The following is a 19348-nucleotide window of genomic DNA, read 5'->3' as shown; positions in this document are numbered from 1 at the left end:
TAAATGGCGCCCAACGTAGAATCAAAATTGCTTTGATTTTTTTAATAGACCATCAATCAAATGCTTCATTTTCTTTGGCTAGTTTGCAAATAAGATCAAAGTCTCATGTCTATTGTTTTTCCTCATGTCACTGGAGCCCAATGTCAGCAATTTTGTAATTAGCAATTAACTGAATAGGGCTTTTCTCTTTCATAAAAAAAAGATATTTAGAAATGTTAATTTAAAAAAAAAAAATATATAGCTTAACTATATAAAATTAATACTATAACATAAAAGGCGCCCAACGTAAAATCAAAATTCTTTAAATTTTTCTATAAATCATCCATCGAATGTTTTCATTTTCTTGGGCCACTATGCAAATAAGATCAGCGCTTTGCCAAATGTTTTTTCCCTCATGTCTGTTGCTGCCATCCTTTCGTTTTCTTATTTCAACTGCTTCTGTTGCCTGTGCTGTCATCCATGTCTTGCAACTTATGGTGGGTGTCACAAAGTTCAATATATGCTTCTTTTTAGTAGAAGACTAACGCAGACGAGTGCAGCAGTATTTGGGTGCCACGCTTGCCGATAACATCACAAGCAAACTGAAAGAACGACAAATAGCAACTGTAAAAATTTTCTTCAACGAAAGTTAAATAAAAGCAAAAAGCCAACACAAAAAAATCGCTTCCTCCTACAATAAAACTAAAAAAAAATATAAAATGCATTGATTTACTCAAATAAATGATGTTGCCTTAATCAGTGACAACAGTTACATTCAGTTGCTGTATATTTTCCTTCTCTCATAGTGATGTGAATAACAACAAAAGAAACCATAACAAAAAGTTTATTTGAAAAGCCAAATCCATTGGTGTTGTACATTGTGTTTTTGCTTCTATTCATTGCGAACGTGACTGAATTGATGTTATTTATTTAAACTATTTTCGCCGGCATTAAGTGTTTTATAAACGTTTTCATATAAATATGCGGTACTAAAAAGGATTTAGTTGAGAGCTTTACACAAAAGCTCTAGCCTAAAATGTTCAACGATGAATCGTAAATATTATTGGTCTACTGGTGGCTGGATTTTATAAGATTGGCCCCCTTGGACCCGGGTGAAAAATTATTTGCTTTTGTTGTTTCAGTCTCCTAATCTATGGTAATTTATTGTTGTTATTTTTACGTTTTATTTTCTTTCGTATTCAAATCGTCTGTGACCATAAAAAAAAATTCTTGCAATATATGTATTGTGTGACCACCTTTAGTGGATTTTCATGGATAATTTATAGTCGAGTAGGTGAAATAATTCCAAAATTTTGAAGAATGATTTACGGCAAGTGATGGCCAAAGAGACATCTGCAAAAATAAAACGAAATATTTGTGTTTATGAGAATTATGGTAAAGCAAATGGAAAAACATTTTTTTTTATTTAAATTAATGTATTTAAACTAGAAGAATAAAATTTCAATATATGTAGATGGCGCCCAACGTGGGGCTCAAAAATCGTAGTCAAAATAAAATTTAAATTTAAATTAAATTGAAATGTTTTTGCTGTTTGATGATATGATATGATATGATATGATATGATATGATATATGATATGATATGATATGATATGATATGATATGATATGATATGATATGATATGATATGATATGATATGATATGATATGATATGATATGATATGATATGATATGATATGATATGATATGATATGATATGATATGATATGATATGATATGATATGATATGATATGATATGATATGATATGATATGATATGATATGATATGATATGATATGATATGATATGATATGATATGATATGATATGATATGATATGATATGATATGATATGATATGATATGATATGATATGATATGATATGATATGATATGATATGATATGATATGATATGATATGATATGATATGATATGATATGATATGATATGATATGATATGATATGATATGATATGATATGATATGATATGATATGATATGATATGATATGATATGATATGATATGATATGATATGATATGATATGATATGATATGATATGATATTGGCCATCGTGGTGTAATGGTTAGCATGCCCGCCTTACATACACAACGTCGTGGGTTCGATTCCTGCTACAACCGAACACCAAAAAGATTTTCAGCGGTGGATTATCCCACCTCAGTAATGCTGGTGACATTTCTGAGGGTTTCAAAGCTTCTCTAAATGGTTTCACTGGAATGTGGAACGCCGTTCGGACTCGGCTATAAAAAGGAGGTCCCTTGTCATTGAGCTTAACATGGAATCGGGCAGCACTCAGTGATAAGAAAGAAGTTCACCACTGTGGTATCACAATGAACTGAATAGTCTAAGTGAGCCTGATACATCGGGCTGCCACATAACCTAACCTAACCTACTCGGGTTCCCAGCAAAAAACGTTGTCTTAACCCATTCACTACCGAATGTCCTTCTAAGTGAACATCGGTAGTGAAAGGGTTAATGAAAATGTTCCTTTTGGAAGTGGTTCAAAATTGGGTTAGAATCAATGAATTTTTTATGGGCTTGTCAATGGGTGGAATTCTTTTTAATCTTTTTGATCACACCGAAAAAACAGTGAACCCACCAGGAAGAAAACATTTAGTTTATTTTAGAAAATTTTTAATATTTTTAGAAATTTTTAACTAAACAGTATTACAAACGCTGACATCACGCCGATATAACAAAAAAAAATTTATTTGACATAATTATTTTTTCCACTTGTTAAAGAAAATTTTGTAGTTTCAAAAAAAAAATTGGAGTGCAAAATTGCAAGAATGTCTTTAGTGACATACGAAGTTCATGATGGAATTTGTAGTAAAATTTACAGATTTAAAGAAATAATGAACCATTTGGTGAGAAGTACGAATTTAGTAAAACTTCATTTGTGTATATTTTTCCCCCTTTTTTAGTTTATTTAACTAACGTACGCAAAAAATTATTAGAGTAAACGAAACTTTCTCCATATATAATAATTCCATGAAATAAACCAAAGTTAAATTGGCTATAGCGAAATAGAGATTTATTTATTTCGGATTATTTCATATGTGATTTCATTGGAAAAATTAGCGAATAACTTACAAAACCTCGACTTTTATCTCTACGTAATATTTTACGTATGTTTGCAGAGAAATGGATCGCTACACTTTTAAAAAATTTTTTTTTTTGAAATTTCTATTAATTTATTTATGCTTGGTAAAATACTGAAAATTGAATTTATTGGTAAAACTGCCTGAAACAAAGGAGTTTTATACATCATCTCACAAGAACTTTTCGAGAAGTGGAAATTAAGTCGATTTCTAGAAGAGATGGAAAGCAATTTACTTACATTTTTTCACTGCGATATTAGTGCATTATGCTTATTTTTATTTTCCTATTTTTTTTAAGTTTCTAAACTTCTATCCTCCTCCTCCATTCTATACCACGCTCCTTTATAAATGTGTTTGGTGAAAATATTTTTTTTTGCTGATTATTTTTATAATCAAGAGACATGTCTGCCTACAAGACCATACAATTCAGACCCGTATGTTGGGTTTGGAAGCAGACTACTCTGGCTAATGTTATTATGGTCGGTTTTTGACAAGTTTTTCATAATAACAACAAAGAGATATCAAGAATTCTTTTTTTTTACTTGCCTTCTGAATACCATTAATGATGGTTAGGGTGTAGAGTTTTATGTTTGATGGAATTGTGTCGCATGGTATGTTGCAAAAATGCATTTTAGAGTTTGTTGTTTTTCTTTTTCTGTTTTTTTTTTTTTATGCGTTGGGACTATTTTTATAGACTCCATGTATATATACTGTCTGAATTCTTTATATTTACACATGTTGTATATCTACCACAGAAGGATTACTATGCCAGACATATGACAGACAAAATAATATTTTTTGATGGATTTTTATCTTTAGTTTTTTTTCATAAAATTGGGGTAGACAAATTGCGAAAAATTGCCAAAGAGGGATGCAGGCAAAAAAACATTCCAGAAATAGCAAAACATACATTGCAGACATTACTTTTTTTTTATCAGATGAAAAAAAAACTAGTTGAGTTAATGTTTATAAGCCATGAAATTAAATTTGAATGGAAAGAAATTGACTTAGAAATTAGTTTTAGCCAAGGAATTTTCTACATATTAAAAATTTATTTTAAAATAAATAGAAAATACGATAAAGAGCTAGGATGATTATCTTTTACTTTTTCTACACAAAAAGAAATAAAAAAGGAAATTTTATTTTATATAAAATATTACACCCTAAAAAAATCGCTTCTATAACATATGCCCCAAACACATTTTGCTTCAAGCATATATATTTTCAGGATTTGTCCAAAAAAAATATTGTTTGTACTGTTAAAACATATTAAGTTTCACCTCAGACATACACTGGTAGAAAACAATTTTAATGAAATTTTCTTTATGTATATATATATATTTTTAAGGCCTCAATTGGTTACTTCCATTAGTTTACTTGCAGCATACTCTCTAGGTCTCTCTTTCTAAACACATATATGTTTATAGGCTATTTCTAAATTAATATATGTTTGCATGCAAGCATAATATATTTACAAACATTTTATGTCCCAAACATAATATGTTCTAACATATTAACATATATGTCCCAAACATGTTACACTAGGTAACGGATATAAGCACATCTCTTATAAGAAAATTATGCATATAAGAAAGTCATTAAAAACACCATTCCCTCTTTTTCTTTTGAAAAATAATTGCCTATAAGAAAAAAACGCATATAAGAAACAAAAATTGTGTATTTTACTGAGTTTCTTATATCCGTTATCCACTGTATGCTAGTTTATCAACATTAAATGCTTGCACTTAAAAATATTGTGTTAAAAAAATTGAGTTCCAAACATATAATTTTTACACCCAAACATATGAAAAACAGTCTCTTTCGTCCGTGTATAAAAGAGAGAAGTATATTTGAAGATAAAAAAATTTAGTTGAGATAAAATTTATTTAAGAGAAATCTACCGATATCTAAAGGTATATTCTTTCCTTGTCAAATATGTACATTTTTTGTTTTTTTTTTTTGCCCGGAAGAAGACCTTTTTAGAATCTTTTGTAAAAAATTACAGCATTTCGAAAAGGTTTCAGTTGTGAAAATTAAGCCACGCTCAATAGAAAATTGAGGACATTTTCAGCAGTGCCTCCAAACGAGAGTATTGCGATGAATTAATGAAAATTTATATAATTTTAAAAATTTATATAATTTAAAACTTTTTCCCTCTTTAATACCAATGAAATAATTACACAGAAAAAAGAACCCACAAAAATGATGTTTACATTTTATTATTATTCTTTTTATTCTTGTATTCATGTTATGGTCTCCCTGATTTTTTTTCTGCCCACTAAAATGATAGCATTTGGTCAGGATGGTGGCAGCAATCTCTGTGCAGACTAAATGAAGGCATATAATTTTTTATGGAACATAAAACACCATAAAATTTAATCATAATTTTATCTTGGTTATATTTCTCCATTTTATTTTTCCATTAAAGAGAAATATAACCTTGATATAATTTTGATAAAAAAAAATCTGCAAAAACCTTATCCATCTTACCTATTTGCTTTTTTACTTAATTCATTTTTCCCACCTTCTATTTCTTATCGCAAAAGGAACACCCTCTTCATTTCCCGTCTTACTTATCTCTGAAAATAAAACCCTATAAATGACACTCAGAGGATCATTGTTTTTTACACATATCTTTCAACATCTTGGGCGAGATATTGAATGTGCTTACAAATCATCAAAACAAATACAAAGTGTCGATTAGTTAGGTGGCTGTTTTTCGTTGTTTTTTTTCGAGACTTTTTTTCCCCTAATATAAATGGTGACACAAATGTTTGCCTATAATCGCTTCTACATTTTTCCCATTCAGCAGCAAGGGCCATAAATGAAATCCTCCTAGGTAAATACACAAATAAATATACATATCATTGGTAGACGTAGTTCAACCATTGCATTTTTACACAGAGAGAAATAATGAGATATTAATTTAGGAGAAAAAAAATTATTATAGTCATGTTTTTTCAAGCTCGATTTATCAAATATACAAATGAAGAAAAAGAATATATAATATCAAATTACACAAGTTTTTAATACTCTATTCCACCACCAGACTCCGGTCAAAAACCTATGTTGTTAGCACCTATATTTCCTGTTTATTTTCATAATTAATTATGAATGTAAATATATAAATAATTAAGTAAAACCACCATCAGATAAAACCCAACGAAATTTTTTATATCTGGTTTATCTTTATTTTAGTTCAAAAAATTTTTGTTGATTTTTGTTAATTTTTGTTAAATGTGTGTTAATTTATGTCGTATTTTAATTATTTTTTTCGTACTTTAATGGGGCATGGAAAAGATGAGAAAAAACTTTTATACAAATCAAGTACTTCATTTTAATACAATTTAAAATAGTTAATATTTTTCTAAAATGGGTTTAAGTTTACTCGAACTGAGTTCATAAGTTTCTCTTATGAGTAAATTTATCTCAAATTGTCTCCGTCTTGAACTTCATATAGAACTAAAGACATTTTAACAATTTTTAACTCCAGTTTTTTTTTAATATGAAATTTTCCTAAGTAACGGAAAAATTATTATTTTTAATAAATTTTCCTCAATTTGACAAAAATTGTTAAATTAAATTGTTAACTAGAACAATTAATTGTTTAATAAAACCCGAGAAAATTTTCACTCATTTTTTAATTAACTTTGTGTTCTTAGTTTGATTATTTTATTTTTTTTTTAAGGCTTTGTTTTCCAAATTTGATTAAAAAGTCTATTGCATCAATTAATTTTTTAATTAAAAATTAAAAAAAATTGTAATTGGAAATGCAAAGATATCTTAAATGTGATACGAAATTCAACATGGAGATATTTTGGGTAAATTTTAGGAAATTCGGAACTATTTGTCGGAAATTCGTCAAATATTGAGGACATTTAATTAAAACAATTAATTGCCTTTTGCAATCGACATCGTTTAAACTTTTTAATTAAATTGTTAATTGAAACAATTAATTGTTTTATAAAAACCGCGAAAAAGGTTAACTAATTTTATTAAATAACTTTGGGTTTTTATTTTGATTAAAAAATGGATTGTATCAAGTTTGATTAAAAAATTAATTGTATCAATAATTTTTTATTATTAAACATTTTAAATTTTTTAATCAATAAACTAATTGACATTTTCAAGTTGAATACAAAGTTAATCGTATCAATTAATTTAATTGAAAATATTATATGCAAATATTTTGGGGATATTTTCTTCTGTGTACTAGAGGTGTGCACGTGATTAATATTTTAATCACGCTCACGCACACTCACGACGGAAATGTCTTACTCACGCACACTCACGCACGATATTGTTTTAATAGGTCTCACGCACATTCACGAAAAGAAAATTTTTACTCACTCACGAAAATGTCGTGACTCACGAAACATACCGTGACTCACGAAATATACCGTGACTCCCGAAATATGTCGTGACTCACGAATAATTTTATAAGTATTTTACCTGAGGGATGTGTCTGAAATCATGAGCACGATTAAATCGAGAGCGTTATTATACTCTTAACGTCCTAGGTGTCACTAAAATTGCACATGAGTTTAACTTTTAAGTGTTAATTCGTTACTCACGCACACTCACGATGATATTGTTTTCGTGACTCACGACATTTTATTTTCTTAACCACGCTCACGAACACTCACGACGTTGACATGAGCGTGACTCACGACTCACGCGTGAGTCACGACAATTTCGTGTCACTTGCACATCTCTACTGTGAACCTTCATATCTACTACGTCCCAAAAATATTATTTTACCGTTTTAAAAAATGTATTTAAAATTTTTTAAAAATATATATTTTTTTAATTTTTTTATATACAAAAAGGTTATTTTGATCTAAAAAAATGAAAAACAAAAAAATTTTTAAAAATTCTTAAATTCTTAATGCACACTTTCTCCATGTTAAAGTTACACTATGTTGACTATTTTTTTGTTGCTCGAAAATTTAAAATTATCCACACTACCTTAAGAATATATAAACAAACACTAATACTATTAAATTTCAGTTAAATAAATATATCAAACATATATTTTTTTCACAGTGTATCTATGCAATCATACACCAGCAAGTTGCCGGTAACAAAAAAAAACAACACTAAACTAAATTATACAAAAAATGGAAAACGCTATGAAACCACATGTAATAGGGCTGGCAGGAATAAATAAAGTTGTTATCAGTTTGATTTCACCAATCAATTCGTTTGTTCCTTCGGTCTTTCATCCTTAGTGGTCTGTGGTTAAAGGCAACTATGTTGCTCTTTAGTTTTTCTTTTCTAAATTTACCTCTGCATATATACTCTCTGCATACATATTTTTTGAGAATGTCTTTGTCACCCAGCAGTCATTTTCTTTGGGGTCTATGGTTACTCATACATATGATATTTTCTTATTTTACAGACAACTGTGGAACTATGAACAGCAGCATGAGCAGCAGCTCTTCGGGTTCATACAACATGGACGATATACTCATTGTTACAGCCAAACATAGTGAGCGGGCAATATTGCGAGCAAATTTTTTGAAAAACCATTTCGATAAAATAACCAAACAGCGTGGACGCAAACCTTTTAAGTAAGTAGAGAATATTATATATGTTTTTTATTTTAGTTATTTATTTATTTTGTTTATTTTATTTTTATTTTTAGTTTTTTGCACATTAAAATCGAAGATGGACCTTTCAGTGAGGAAATTGCTTATAAATATCAAAACACTGCCTTACAAATTATCATCTTGTGTCCTGCTCTTTTGGCCCTCTCCCATTCATTGTTAATGTCTCAGCTTTTGAGTATAGTGAGAGTTGAGAAAGTTTTGGGTATTCTCTTGGATGTTACTGAGGAGAAAGTTAAAGAAATTCATAAAGCTGGTAAGTTTAGAGCAAGATAGTAAACTAAGAGAAAATTAAAGAAAAAACAGTGATCAACGCAAGCAAGTGAGCTAGAAGAGCTAAACTCATGGAATATATAATGAGATTCTCGAGAGCAAGTTACTTTGGTGTAATACATTCTCGTTAACGTTTGTATCGAAATTTCAATCTGATCGTACTCAAAGTTTGTTTTCACTGTGTGTGAATTTAAGAGTAGCATGGACAAATATTTACGCCGTTTGGGGATTCGAGTAATGTTTTGGGATATGATTTAAAGGCAAATCAATGGGCTTTTGAATGGTCTGGGCGGTGACTTTGCTTTTTCATATGGCTACCATCGAAAACTCGAATTTCCACACGTCGGGTTTTTAATGCATACAAGTGCCCCGAAAGCTTCTATCACTTTGGATAAAGTGACAAAAATCCACGATTAAATATTCTCAGTAATGCTGAAGACATTTCTGGGTGTTTGAAAGCTTCACTAAGAGGTTTTAACACAAGGTGAAAGGGCGCTCGGACTCGGCTATAAAACGGAGTTCCTTTGTCATTTAGCTAAACACGGAATTGGGCAGAACTCAGTGACTAGAGAGAAGTTCATAACTATGGTATCGCAATGGCCTGAATGACTTAAGTAAAATCGTATATCAAGTTAGCAAGGATCCATTTTGAAATATAATTTGCTACTTTTCGGAAATGTTTGCTCCGAGGGCATTTTTATTAATGCTATGAAGCCAGCCAACAATAAAGCTCAAATTTTCATAATGCAATTGAAAAAATCATTATAACTAATAGAGCTGACTCACTGTGATAAAAAAATAAATTGCTCATTTTTTGTTTTGAATCCTAAACACAATGAAGTCTTTTCTTTCATTTTATTAACCTACAGATTTTTTTGCATCATAAACCAACCAAAACACAGAATAACACTTTACTAATCCCTTTTTTGTTTTGTATTGTTTTCTTTTTAGCCCTCCCCAATTATCTAAGATGGCGTCGTTGTGTTATACGCGATAATGATCAAGCTCAGATTAGTAATATTCTGGGTATTGCCACTGATATTCTAGGTCGTGCATTGTGCCAACGTCCAGTTTGTCATGATTCCGGCTCAAGTATATCACGCAGTATATCTTCTTGTTCCGATGGTTTTACCATTTTACCCAAAAAAGTGAAAATAGGTCAAAATAAAGTCGTAGCCATGCTCAATGAGGGTCTGGAAAAGGATGATATGTTAAAGATAATTGTGGAAAAATCTGGAGAATTAATTGAAATTCGTAATTTCAAATGTCGTAATCCTTACACAGTGCAGTTTGCCATACCTGGTAAGTTATAAGAGTATATAGTTATTAATTTTTTTTCTGCTAAATTAATTAACCTCACTGTGTTATCAAAAAAAACAAGGGTTTTTCAAAATTTTGAAATTCTTTAGTTCATTTAGCTAACGTATTAAAGTCAAGGAAACTTTCTCAAAACAAAATAATTCCATGAACTAAACTAGAATTAAATTGACATTAGGGTTCACTTTGTCTTGAGTGTAAGAAAAGGATAAAAACGAAATGAAACAGTGCGATTCAATTCTACAAAATGGATAAATTTAAATTTTAAAGAAAAAATCGTTGTAAAATTGTTAAAAGATAGATTTTTTATCAAAAGTGAATTTAAATTGCGGAAATGGAACCGGAACCAGCTCAATATACAATCTGTACACCCACACTACCAAACGTCTCCATTTGAATTCACCTCTGTTTCATTTTATATTTTCTATAAACCATTGCATAGTTTCAGGATCTACGGAAATTAACTTAAAATGAAGATTTTGTTTACGGAATTATTTTATTTATAAAATTAATGCCATTGATGGTAGACTATAGAACTACACACGTATGGGTGAGGTAGTATAATGGATGATAATGAATAACATATTTTTGAAAATCGAACAATTGTAATTGTAATCATTCATCCTTGAGAAAAAGCCAATTCCTCTGTATTGCGTTTGATGAAAGCTGGTACCAATATGCCAGTGGTTATCTGGTGAATAAGTAATAGACATAGACATCCAAAGGAAAAATACTTATCTCCGAAACGAAATTGTAGACAAACGAAAATCGACTTTCTTATAAAGTATTTTAAATTTTGGGATAAACTAATGAAAAAGAATTCTTTAATTCTTGAAAAATTGTTTTTCGTCGGATATTTCGATACACCTTCGACACAACAACATTTTCGGCCATATATTATATTCTACAAATCTGTAGACTTCCTCCTAAAAAAGCTCATGATTAACTAACGTATATAAACGTATTCTCATTTGGAATGAATAAACCCGACTTTATAACAGGTTTTGCAACAATTTTCTCTCATTTAGTTTATTTGCTTTTAAAGCAAATTTGTTATGAGCTTTACAGACTATCAGTTATTCCGGACGGAATGTCGGTGTTTGTAAAGAATCATACAGTGTGTCGGATCGATACGACTTGTCGGCGATGACTAAATAATCGGTAAATGTGTTATCGATCCCATAAACATGCAGCAGTATCGATTATACCATCGGACTTAACTTATGATGTGCACAATATATGGGATATGTTCGATACGAGCACTGTCGTTCGGAATAACTGATAGTCTGTAAAGCGCATTACCATCAATAAAAAAAATTAGTTCGTCTAAAATTCCTTTCCTCAGAAAAAAAAACTCTTCTTTCAGGGTAGATATCCATAGAATGATTCGATAAGTTTTCTCGTGACCTAATAGTGGGTCAGTAGACTCGTTTCCGATTTACTGTAATTTCAATAAAATGTATGAAATTTTTGCTGGATTTAAAGTGATTTCAATAGACGGCTATTTGTAGATCAACTTAGTATTTAACATCGATAATGGCTTGTTCTCACTCTCAAGAAATCATTTGAAATCTATATCTAATAATTTAATTTGTGAACCTGATAAAAATATTTAGCGAGTTGCGACAATTTGTTGTCATTGAACTATTCTACAATGAAATATGGTAATAAGCGCCATCTATACACCAATCAACATAGCCTTCATATTGGAATTCACCACCTTTATAGGTTATTCTCTACAAATATGTGGCATAGCTTTAGGCGGTATCATAATTTATTCGATCGTATAATTAAAATTCACCTGGGAAATGCTTTGAAAATGGCTTGCATACTTCTAGGCGGTAATGTTAATTTAACTATACTCGTAGACTGATTCAAAGGAATAATTTCAATAATATTGAATTAAGTGTAGATGAAAAAAATAGTTGATTATATATATAATATATATGGTTGGTTATATATATATATTATAATAAGGTTAATAATCTCAGCTTCCGAATATAATTTTAGAGGAGCACATAATAAAGAGTAGCAAATTAAATTTAGAGTTTAGTGTGAAATTCTAAATTTGAGTGTGTAAAAATACCTATGGTGTTATTTAAATTTTTAACAAATTATAGATGGAAAATATCCATAGTATTAATTGCGTAAAATTTCGTCTTTTTAAATGTAAAATTTTAGTTGAAGATGAAAAATTGTTAATTAACATATTATTTTTTTAATCAAAATAAAATTCGGTGAAATAAATTGAAAAACTTGATTTTATCAATTAATTTTTTAATGTTTGTCAGTGACTGATACTATAATGCAATGAAACAATTACAATAAAGAATTATTGTATCAGAACAAAAAAATCTATGTACACTCAAAAAAAAAAAGTGAACTCTCTATTTCACTAAAGCCAATTTAACTTTATTCTAGTTCATGGAATTGTTATGTTTAGAGAAAGTTTTCTTTAATTTAATAATTTTTTGTGTACGTTAGTTAAACTAACTAAACCCGAGGAAAAAATATACTCCAATGAAGCATAAAGATGAACTAAATTCGTGTCTTCCACAAAATAGTTCAGAATTTCTTTAAATTTGTAAATTTTACCAAAAATGCGTCCATCATGAACTTCGTATGTCACTAAAGACATTCTTGCAGTTTTGAACTCCAAGTTTTTCCTTCAAACTACAAAATTTCTTTAACTAGTGAAAAAACTTAGTTATGTCTAATAAATTTTCTTGAATTTACCGATAAATATGTACTTATTTTTATGATATCGGCGTGATGCCAACGTTTGTAATACTGTTTAGTTAAAATTTTCTACAAATATTTAAAATGTTCTCAAATTAACCTAAAGTTTTCTTCCTGGTGGGTTCACTGTTTTTTCAGTGTAGTTAAATTATTTCTATGTAGTTAAAGTTTAGTTATTTTTTTATAAAATTTTTAAAACAAATATTCATTGGAAAGGAAATATTTTCAAATCTTCATGATAGTATTCAAATTCCAAAATTTTTTTTTATTATTCTAAAAGTATAATTTTTTTGATTTAATTTGTATCATTTGTTTTGTTTTTTTTTTCAGAATCCTGTATGGAAATATCCACCATGGTTGAGATACGCATCGAAAAAAATCACAAAAGCCTTGGCGCACGTCCCATTAAATGCGAATCACGTTTACGCGAACTTGAACAATTATTGCGAACCGAAGATTCTCCCATTGAATTTATGTGCCATGCTTTGGGTATTGGGCCCACCGAGAAGGATGATTTGGATCTTCATTTGCTACAAAGTTTCCAGAAAAATATGCCACCAAATTTCCATTTACTCAATGGACCCTATGAGAAACAACATCATTTCCTTACCATTCGTGAAACTAGTCCAGAAGAATATCCCACTCTATTACATTTTGCTGCACGATGGGGTCTCAATCGTTTGTGTATGCAATTGATGGAATGCCCCGGAGGCGATACGGCCTGTGGCATAAGAAATTGTGCTGGCAAAACACCAGCTGAATTGGCCGATATGGAGGGTCATCACAAATTGGCAAGAAATATAATGAGTTTTTCGGAATTCCATGAACTCACAACTATGTATCACTACTTCAAGGGTATCAGTAATGATAACAAAAATGCTAATAGCAATGCTGCCAATGTGAAGAGTAGTGCCGCCACCAAAGTAGTAATTGAGGCTGTCAAATCACATCCGCCTTCGCCAAAGACCAAACAACCAAAATCACCCAAATCGCCTAAGGTAAGAGATTTACCCGCTGACCAGCAAGCTGAGTATATGGAAATGTCAAGTGGTTCGGACCGGGAGAATTCCCCTGAAACTAAACCAAAATGTGAAACTATGGCCATATCCAATTTGAATTATATCAGTGTGGAAACTGAGGAGGAAAATCTCCAAGGATCTTCAGCAGATGTATGCAAGAATTTCGATACGAATAAAGTTGTGACCACACCAGAGATTACATCGAATGAATTGAATATTAGTGAACCACCCTATTATGCTTCAAAGGAACAGAATAAAGTGTCCAAAGATGTTATAGATGCTCCCATCTATCAAACGGATAAATTTAGTCAAGAATGTTCTCAGCTTTTGGAAAATTGTTCTGCCACAACAGCCAACAATGACTATGTGCTACAGCCTTCCAATGTTCCCGTTCCCAGCCAACAGCCTACGTCGCCCACTAATACGGATGATGGTAACTATCTATTCCAACCCTCCAATAGGCCTGTTGAAGAAGAATTCTTGCATCAATCGCGACAAAGTCTAAATCGTATGGGCAGCTCCAGCCGTTTGGCCCATCAACCCACCTATGGTACGCTAAAGCGATCTGTATCGGATGCTTCCTCTTCGGCCAGAACCAATGTTGATGATGAATTGGCAGAGATTATGCATGATTTCAAGAATAATGTCCTTTCAATACGTGAAGTTGAGGTCTTGGTAGAGAAATGGAAACATCGTAATGATGTGCAACAAAGCTTCCGCGAGAAACAGGATCAAATCGATCAGTTACGCAAAGAATACGAACGTATTCAAGATCAAGTACGGTCACATTTAAAACGCGAAACACCTTTTGAGAAAATCAAAAAACTATTTTCACGTCATAAGTCCACCTCGAATTTGCATCAGGATAAGTCCTTGTGTGTTGATAGTGTCTTGGATGAGACAAAATCTTCGATTACCACCTCTTCCAGTTTTAAGTCGTCGGCCAGACCCATTAGCTCATTGAGTTTACAATCGGTCTCTTCGTCCTCATCATCGGGTCGTTTGAGTACCGGAAGTAATTGTAGTGGCACTTCCTTGGGTGATTCGGGTACACACTCCGATCATGATGATCGAAGATTTGGATGCCGTTTGGCATCACCAGTAGTGCCCATGGATAATTATCTAGTACCACCCACTCCCAGGCCGGTGTATACCCCCACCTCTACACCCGGTGATGAAAGACATCATATTGTCTTTCCCTCTCCAATGTCGTCTTGCTCAAAACTCAATACTCCAACTAGTCCCACCAGCTCTGACCATTATCAAATGTTTCCCTCAAATATACCTGTGTATACAAGTCAAAATTTATCCTCATCATCATCGGGTAATAATTATTTGAATACCATAATGGAGGCTAAACAAGAGCAAGAACATAATTATCAGAATGGTGTTACCTTACAACCGATTAAATTAAATGAGAGATCGAATATCATCTATGGCAAATTGACCAAAACTAATGCCAATTGTTCGTCGTTTAAACCGAAACAAGTGGCCATACCTCAAGTCGGCAGTGTAGAGATACAAGCAGAGGTCTATCAAAATGTCGGAACAAATTTAGAGCAGGTGAAAGAATCAGAAAATCAGATAAAGAGTGAAGATGTGGTAGATGCTGCTGGGGCAACGGGAGATGATCATAATTATATGAATTGTTAAAAGGGAGAGAGAGAGAAAGAGAGAAAAGGTTTTTGCAATGATTTATATTGCTTATGTGGTAAAATCTTCAGTATTTGTGAGAGAAGAATCTATATTCAGTCTTTAATAACTGCCGAGAATACCAATGCTAAGAGAAATTTCCAAAGAGATTTGAAGAACGAGATAATGTTGAAACAAGAGAAAATTTAAAGATTTATATTCCTTATGTGTGGTAAAATCTTCAGTATTTGCGAGAGTAGATTATATAGATACCCAAAATAACTGCCGAGAATATATACGTTAAGAGAGATTCCAAGAGAGATTTAGAGAACGAGAGAATATTGAAAAAAGAGTGTTGGATTTTTAGGGAAGATAGCTCCAAATAAAAACTGCAAGTTAACACATTTTTGAAATTTAAATTCAAAGACAGATTTGTAGAACGACAGAGTATTGAGACAAGAGACGATTACAGTTGTATGGGGTTATTAGGGAAGATATCTACAAAAAAGTTGTAAGCAAATCGTATGGAAATTTAAGTTTACATATGTTTGAGAATTAAATTCAAAGAAATATTTGGAGAACGAGAGAATGGTGAGACAAGAGACAGTTGTATTGGATTTTTTTGGGAAGCTATCTTCCCAAACAGCAGCTTTCGTTAGAGGGGCATACGGACGGACAGATTTGTGGAAGGACATGAAGAAGATAAACGTGAACTTTTTGAGATCATTGCACAGTCGTTCTATGCATATTTTTTTAGTCTATTTCGATCCGTACACGCAAAAAAATAATTCTTTCCTCCCAAACGAAATCTTAGACAAACAAAGTTCGTTTCTCATTTGCTTTTCGCTGTAAGGAAGTGTATTTGGAAGAAAAGTATATACTTTTTGTGATAAACGTTTATTCTTTTCCAGGATGTAAAAACAATTTCATAAAGACTAGCTCAAAAAAAAAACATTATTTTCTTGCTAATTGCATTGTCCCTCACATCTTTCTCACATCCACGAGGATTTTTAGTTCTTAACACCTTTTCCTGTAATACCAACAATGCAGAAGAAATTATACGATTTTATAAATTAATTATATTTTCTTAGTTCGGCTTGAGGTCATGTGAATAAAAACAGATGTTGTTGTTTTTTGAGTTGTATTTTTATATTTAAAATTTTCCAATATTTCGAGACATCTCCGATGCTCGTCTTCAGGGAAATTACTTTAAACAAAAAGAAAAAAACATTTAACACATTAACAAAAAAATATATCATTACATGAAAAACACAGATAATTACATTTAAATTTAAAGAACAGTGAACTTCTTTACAAGGGAGTATATTTACAACTAAAAGCTAATCTGTCTTTCTATATTTTTGTACAATATTTCTATAAATATGTGCACAATGGTCCGTATCAGTCTTAAAATTCATTCGTCTTTCTGCAGGTACATTTATAATATGTAGCATCTCCAGAGTAAATCTCCTTTTATAATTGGTTTCTTGCGTCAAAATATCTACGTCCTTAAAGTTTGGTTTGTGTCCTGTTAAAGTGCAATGTGCTGCAAGTGCCGTCTTTTGCTCCAAGGGCTTATCAGTGGCTTTCTGATCAGATTTATGCCCTGAGAGTCTAGTTTTTAATTTGGTTTTCGTTGTACCAATATATACTTTTTGGCAAGTATCAGAGTCATTTCCATTGCATTTGATCTTATATACTACGTTTGACTTGTCTTCTTTCTTAATTTTGGATTTTGTCTTGCTGAAGAATTGATTTACTGTATTATGAGTCCTTTGTGCAATTTGAAATTTGTCCTTATTTAGCATGTTAGATGATTTGAATCTTTCCGAGAATTGGGGGACATATGTCAAGGGTTTATAAATTTTGGGTTCAATTTCGTCATGTTTGATATGTTGTTGTTCTTTTACATGTTGTATTAGGTCGTCAATCGTCTTATTCGGGAAATCATTTAATCGCAATATGGTCCTTATCTTATCTTCGTTGTCCTTATGAAATATTTTGTCGCTGATATCGTGTACTCTTCTTATAAAATTTGTAGCCGTATTCATTATAACTCGTCTAGGATGTTTGGAGTTGAAATTTATCAATCGTCCTGTGGCTGTTGGCTTTTGATACCAGTTAATTTTTATTCCATTTCTGTGCCTTAGAATTATGGTATCTAAGTATGGTAACTTGTTGTCCTCTTCTGTTTCCATCGTAAATTGAATTTGTCTATCGAAGGCGTTTAAAGCTGATAAAGTGGCCTGAACGTCATTTTTATTCAAAATACAGAACAGATCATCTACATATTTTGTCATTATTTTTGGTTTAATAGTCAATTTTTCCAATACTGAGTCCAAGAGTACTTCCATTACAATATCGGCGATAATAGGTGAAGCTGGTGATCCCATTGGCATTCCTTTACGTTGCTCATACACCTTGTCATCATATACAAAATATCTTGAGTCCTTTATACAAAAAGTTAACATTTCTATAAAAATATCCATCGGTATCTTCGTATAGTCCTTTATTTCGTCCCATTTTTCTTTTATAATCTTAATCGCCAAATTTACTGGAATGCTTGGAAAAAGAGATACTACGTCAAACGAGATCATTGTTTCATTGTCCTCAATCTTAATATTACTGGTTTTATTCTTAAATTCAATTGCGTCCTTTACATTATATTTAGAATCTTTCGTCAAATTTTTCAAAATATTTACAATATATTTTGATAGTTCATAAGAGGGGGAATTTATTGAAGAACATATCGGTCTTACAGGGACTCCTTCCTTATGTATCTTCGGAAGTCCATAAATTCGAGGGGCGTTAGCAGTTTTACATATCAATTTTAATTTTTCGTTGGTGTCAATGATGTTCATTCTGAATAATTTTTCCACCAGTTTGTTATTTTTGGTTTGTAGTGTTGATGTCGGATCTCTTTTTAAGCGTCTATATGTACAAATATCTCTTAAAATATTTTTCATCTTTATTTCATAATCGTCTTTATACATCGCTACGGTTTTTCCCCCTTTATCAGCAGTTAGAATAAGTAAATCTTTGTTTTCCTTTAGATATTTCCGTGTCTCCCCCACTGTGTCAAGTATAAATTTCTCTTTCTTATTTGGTTTAGTCTTTTGTATGTGGTCATCTATAAGAGAAGCTAAACGTACTCTCGCGTTCTCTTGTTCTTCTTTATTGTCTAATGTTTGTATGCACTCATCGCCTTCAGCTATAACATTGAACAACGGAAAGGAAGTTGTTGTTGTCGGAAGAGAAAACTTGGGTCCTAGAGAAAGCAGCCATTTAACATTAGTTGGTATGGTTTTATTTGTGAGGTTCTCAAACCAACTTGTTTTGTTGTTCATGCCAAGCTCTACTTGTTTTTATAAATTTTTAAAATTTTTTTACCTTTCGCCTGGACGGAGAATCGAACCACGGACCATGCATATTGTAAGCCAACACACTAACCACTGAGCTATGTACCTATTATGGTCATCAATAGATAAATATCCATATAAGTTATATTTATATAGCATAGCTTGCGGCGCCCACGAACCGAATAAACAAAGTTTATTTAACAGAAACAAACATTTAGTTTGGCACCGTGGAGCAGTGGTAGCTACGTCCGACTCTCATGCCAAGGGTCGTGGGTTCGATCCCTGCTTCGGCCAAAGTTTT

At 31.4% G+C, this 19348-nt stretch overlaps 3 protein-coding genes across 5 annotated transcripts in view; 1 reads left to right on the top strand and 2 right to left on the bottom strand.

Moving 5' to 3' along the window:
• The window catches only part of stumps (DBB domain-containing protein stumps), a 269256-nt gene extending 253539 nt beyond the window's left edge, over nucleotides 1-15717 (top strand). For all 3 annotated transcript variants that reach the window (XM_075292690.1, XM_075292689.1, XM_075292691.1), the window contains 4 exons: nucleotides 8501-8672; nucleotides 8747-8964; nucleotides 9933-10283; nucleotides 13368-15717. In XM_075292690.1, coding sequence (XP_075148805.1) covers nucleotides 8501-8672; nucleotides 8747-8964; nucleotides 9933-10283; nucleotides 13368-15709 — 3083 coding nt within the window. In that variant the 3' untranslated portion in view covers nucleotides 15710-15717. The remainder of the gene's footprint in view (nucleotides 1-8500; nucleotides 8673-8746; nucleotides 8965-9932; nucleotides 10284-13367) is intronic.
• Nucleotides 15718-16604: 887 nt separating this feature from the next.
• Nucleotides 16605-18351, bottom strand: LOC142222519 (uncharacterized). Its single transcript, XM_075292692.1, has 2 exons — nucleotides 16972-18351; nucleotides 16605-16895 (listed from the first exon to the last, which is right to left on the bottom strand). The coding sequence occupies exon 1, from the start codon at nucleotides 18283-18285 to the stop codon at nucleotides 17029-17031; it is 1257 nt and encodes a 418-aa protein (XP_075148807.1). The 5' UTR covers nucleotides 18286-18351; the 3' UTR covers nucleotides 16605-16895; nucleotides 16972-17028.
• Nucleotides 18345-19035, bottom strand: LOC142234590 (uncharacterized). Its single transcript, XM_075305757.1, has 2 exons — nucleotides 18448-19035; nucleotides 18345-18362 (listed from the first exon to the last, which is right to left on the bottom strand). The coding sequence occupies exons 1-2, from the start codon at nucleotides 19033-19035 to the stop codon at nucleotides 18345-18347; spliced, it is 606 nt and encodes a 201-aa protein (XP_075161872.1).
• Between the last annotated feature and the right edge of the window lie 313 nt (nucleotides 19036-19348).

The sequence above is a fragment of the Haematobia irritans genome, chromosome 1 (genome assembly GCF_050003625.1).
Source record: "Haematobia irritans isolate KBUSLIRL chromosome 1, ASM5000362v1, whole genome shotgun sequence".
Classification (NCBI taxonomy): domain Eukaryota; kingdom Metazoa; phylum Arthropoda; class Insecta; order Diptera; family Muscidae; genus Haematobia; species Haematobia irritans.
Note: the sequence above shows the minus strand (reverse complement) of the source record. Positions and strands in the feature narration are given on the sequence as shown.

Coding starts and splice junctions, on each gene's coding strand:
- LOC142234590 (XM_075305757.1), bottom strand. CDS start 19,035: ATGAACAACAAAACAAGTTGGTTTGAGAACCTCACAAATAAAACCATA.
- LOC142222519 (XM_075292692.1), bottom strand. CDS start 18,285: ATGATCTCGTTTGACGTAGTATCTCTTTTTCCAAGCATTCCAGTAAAT.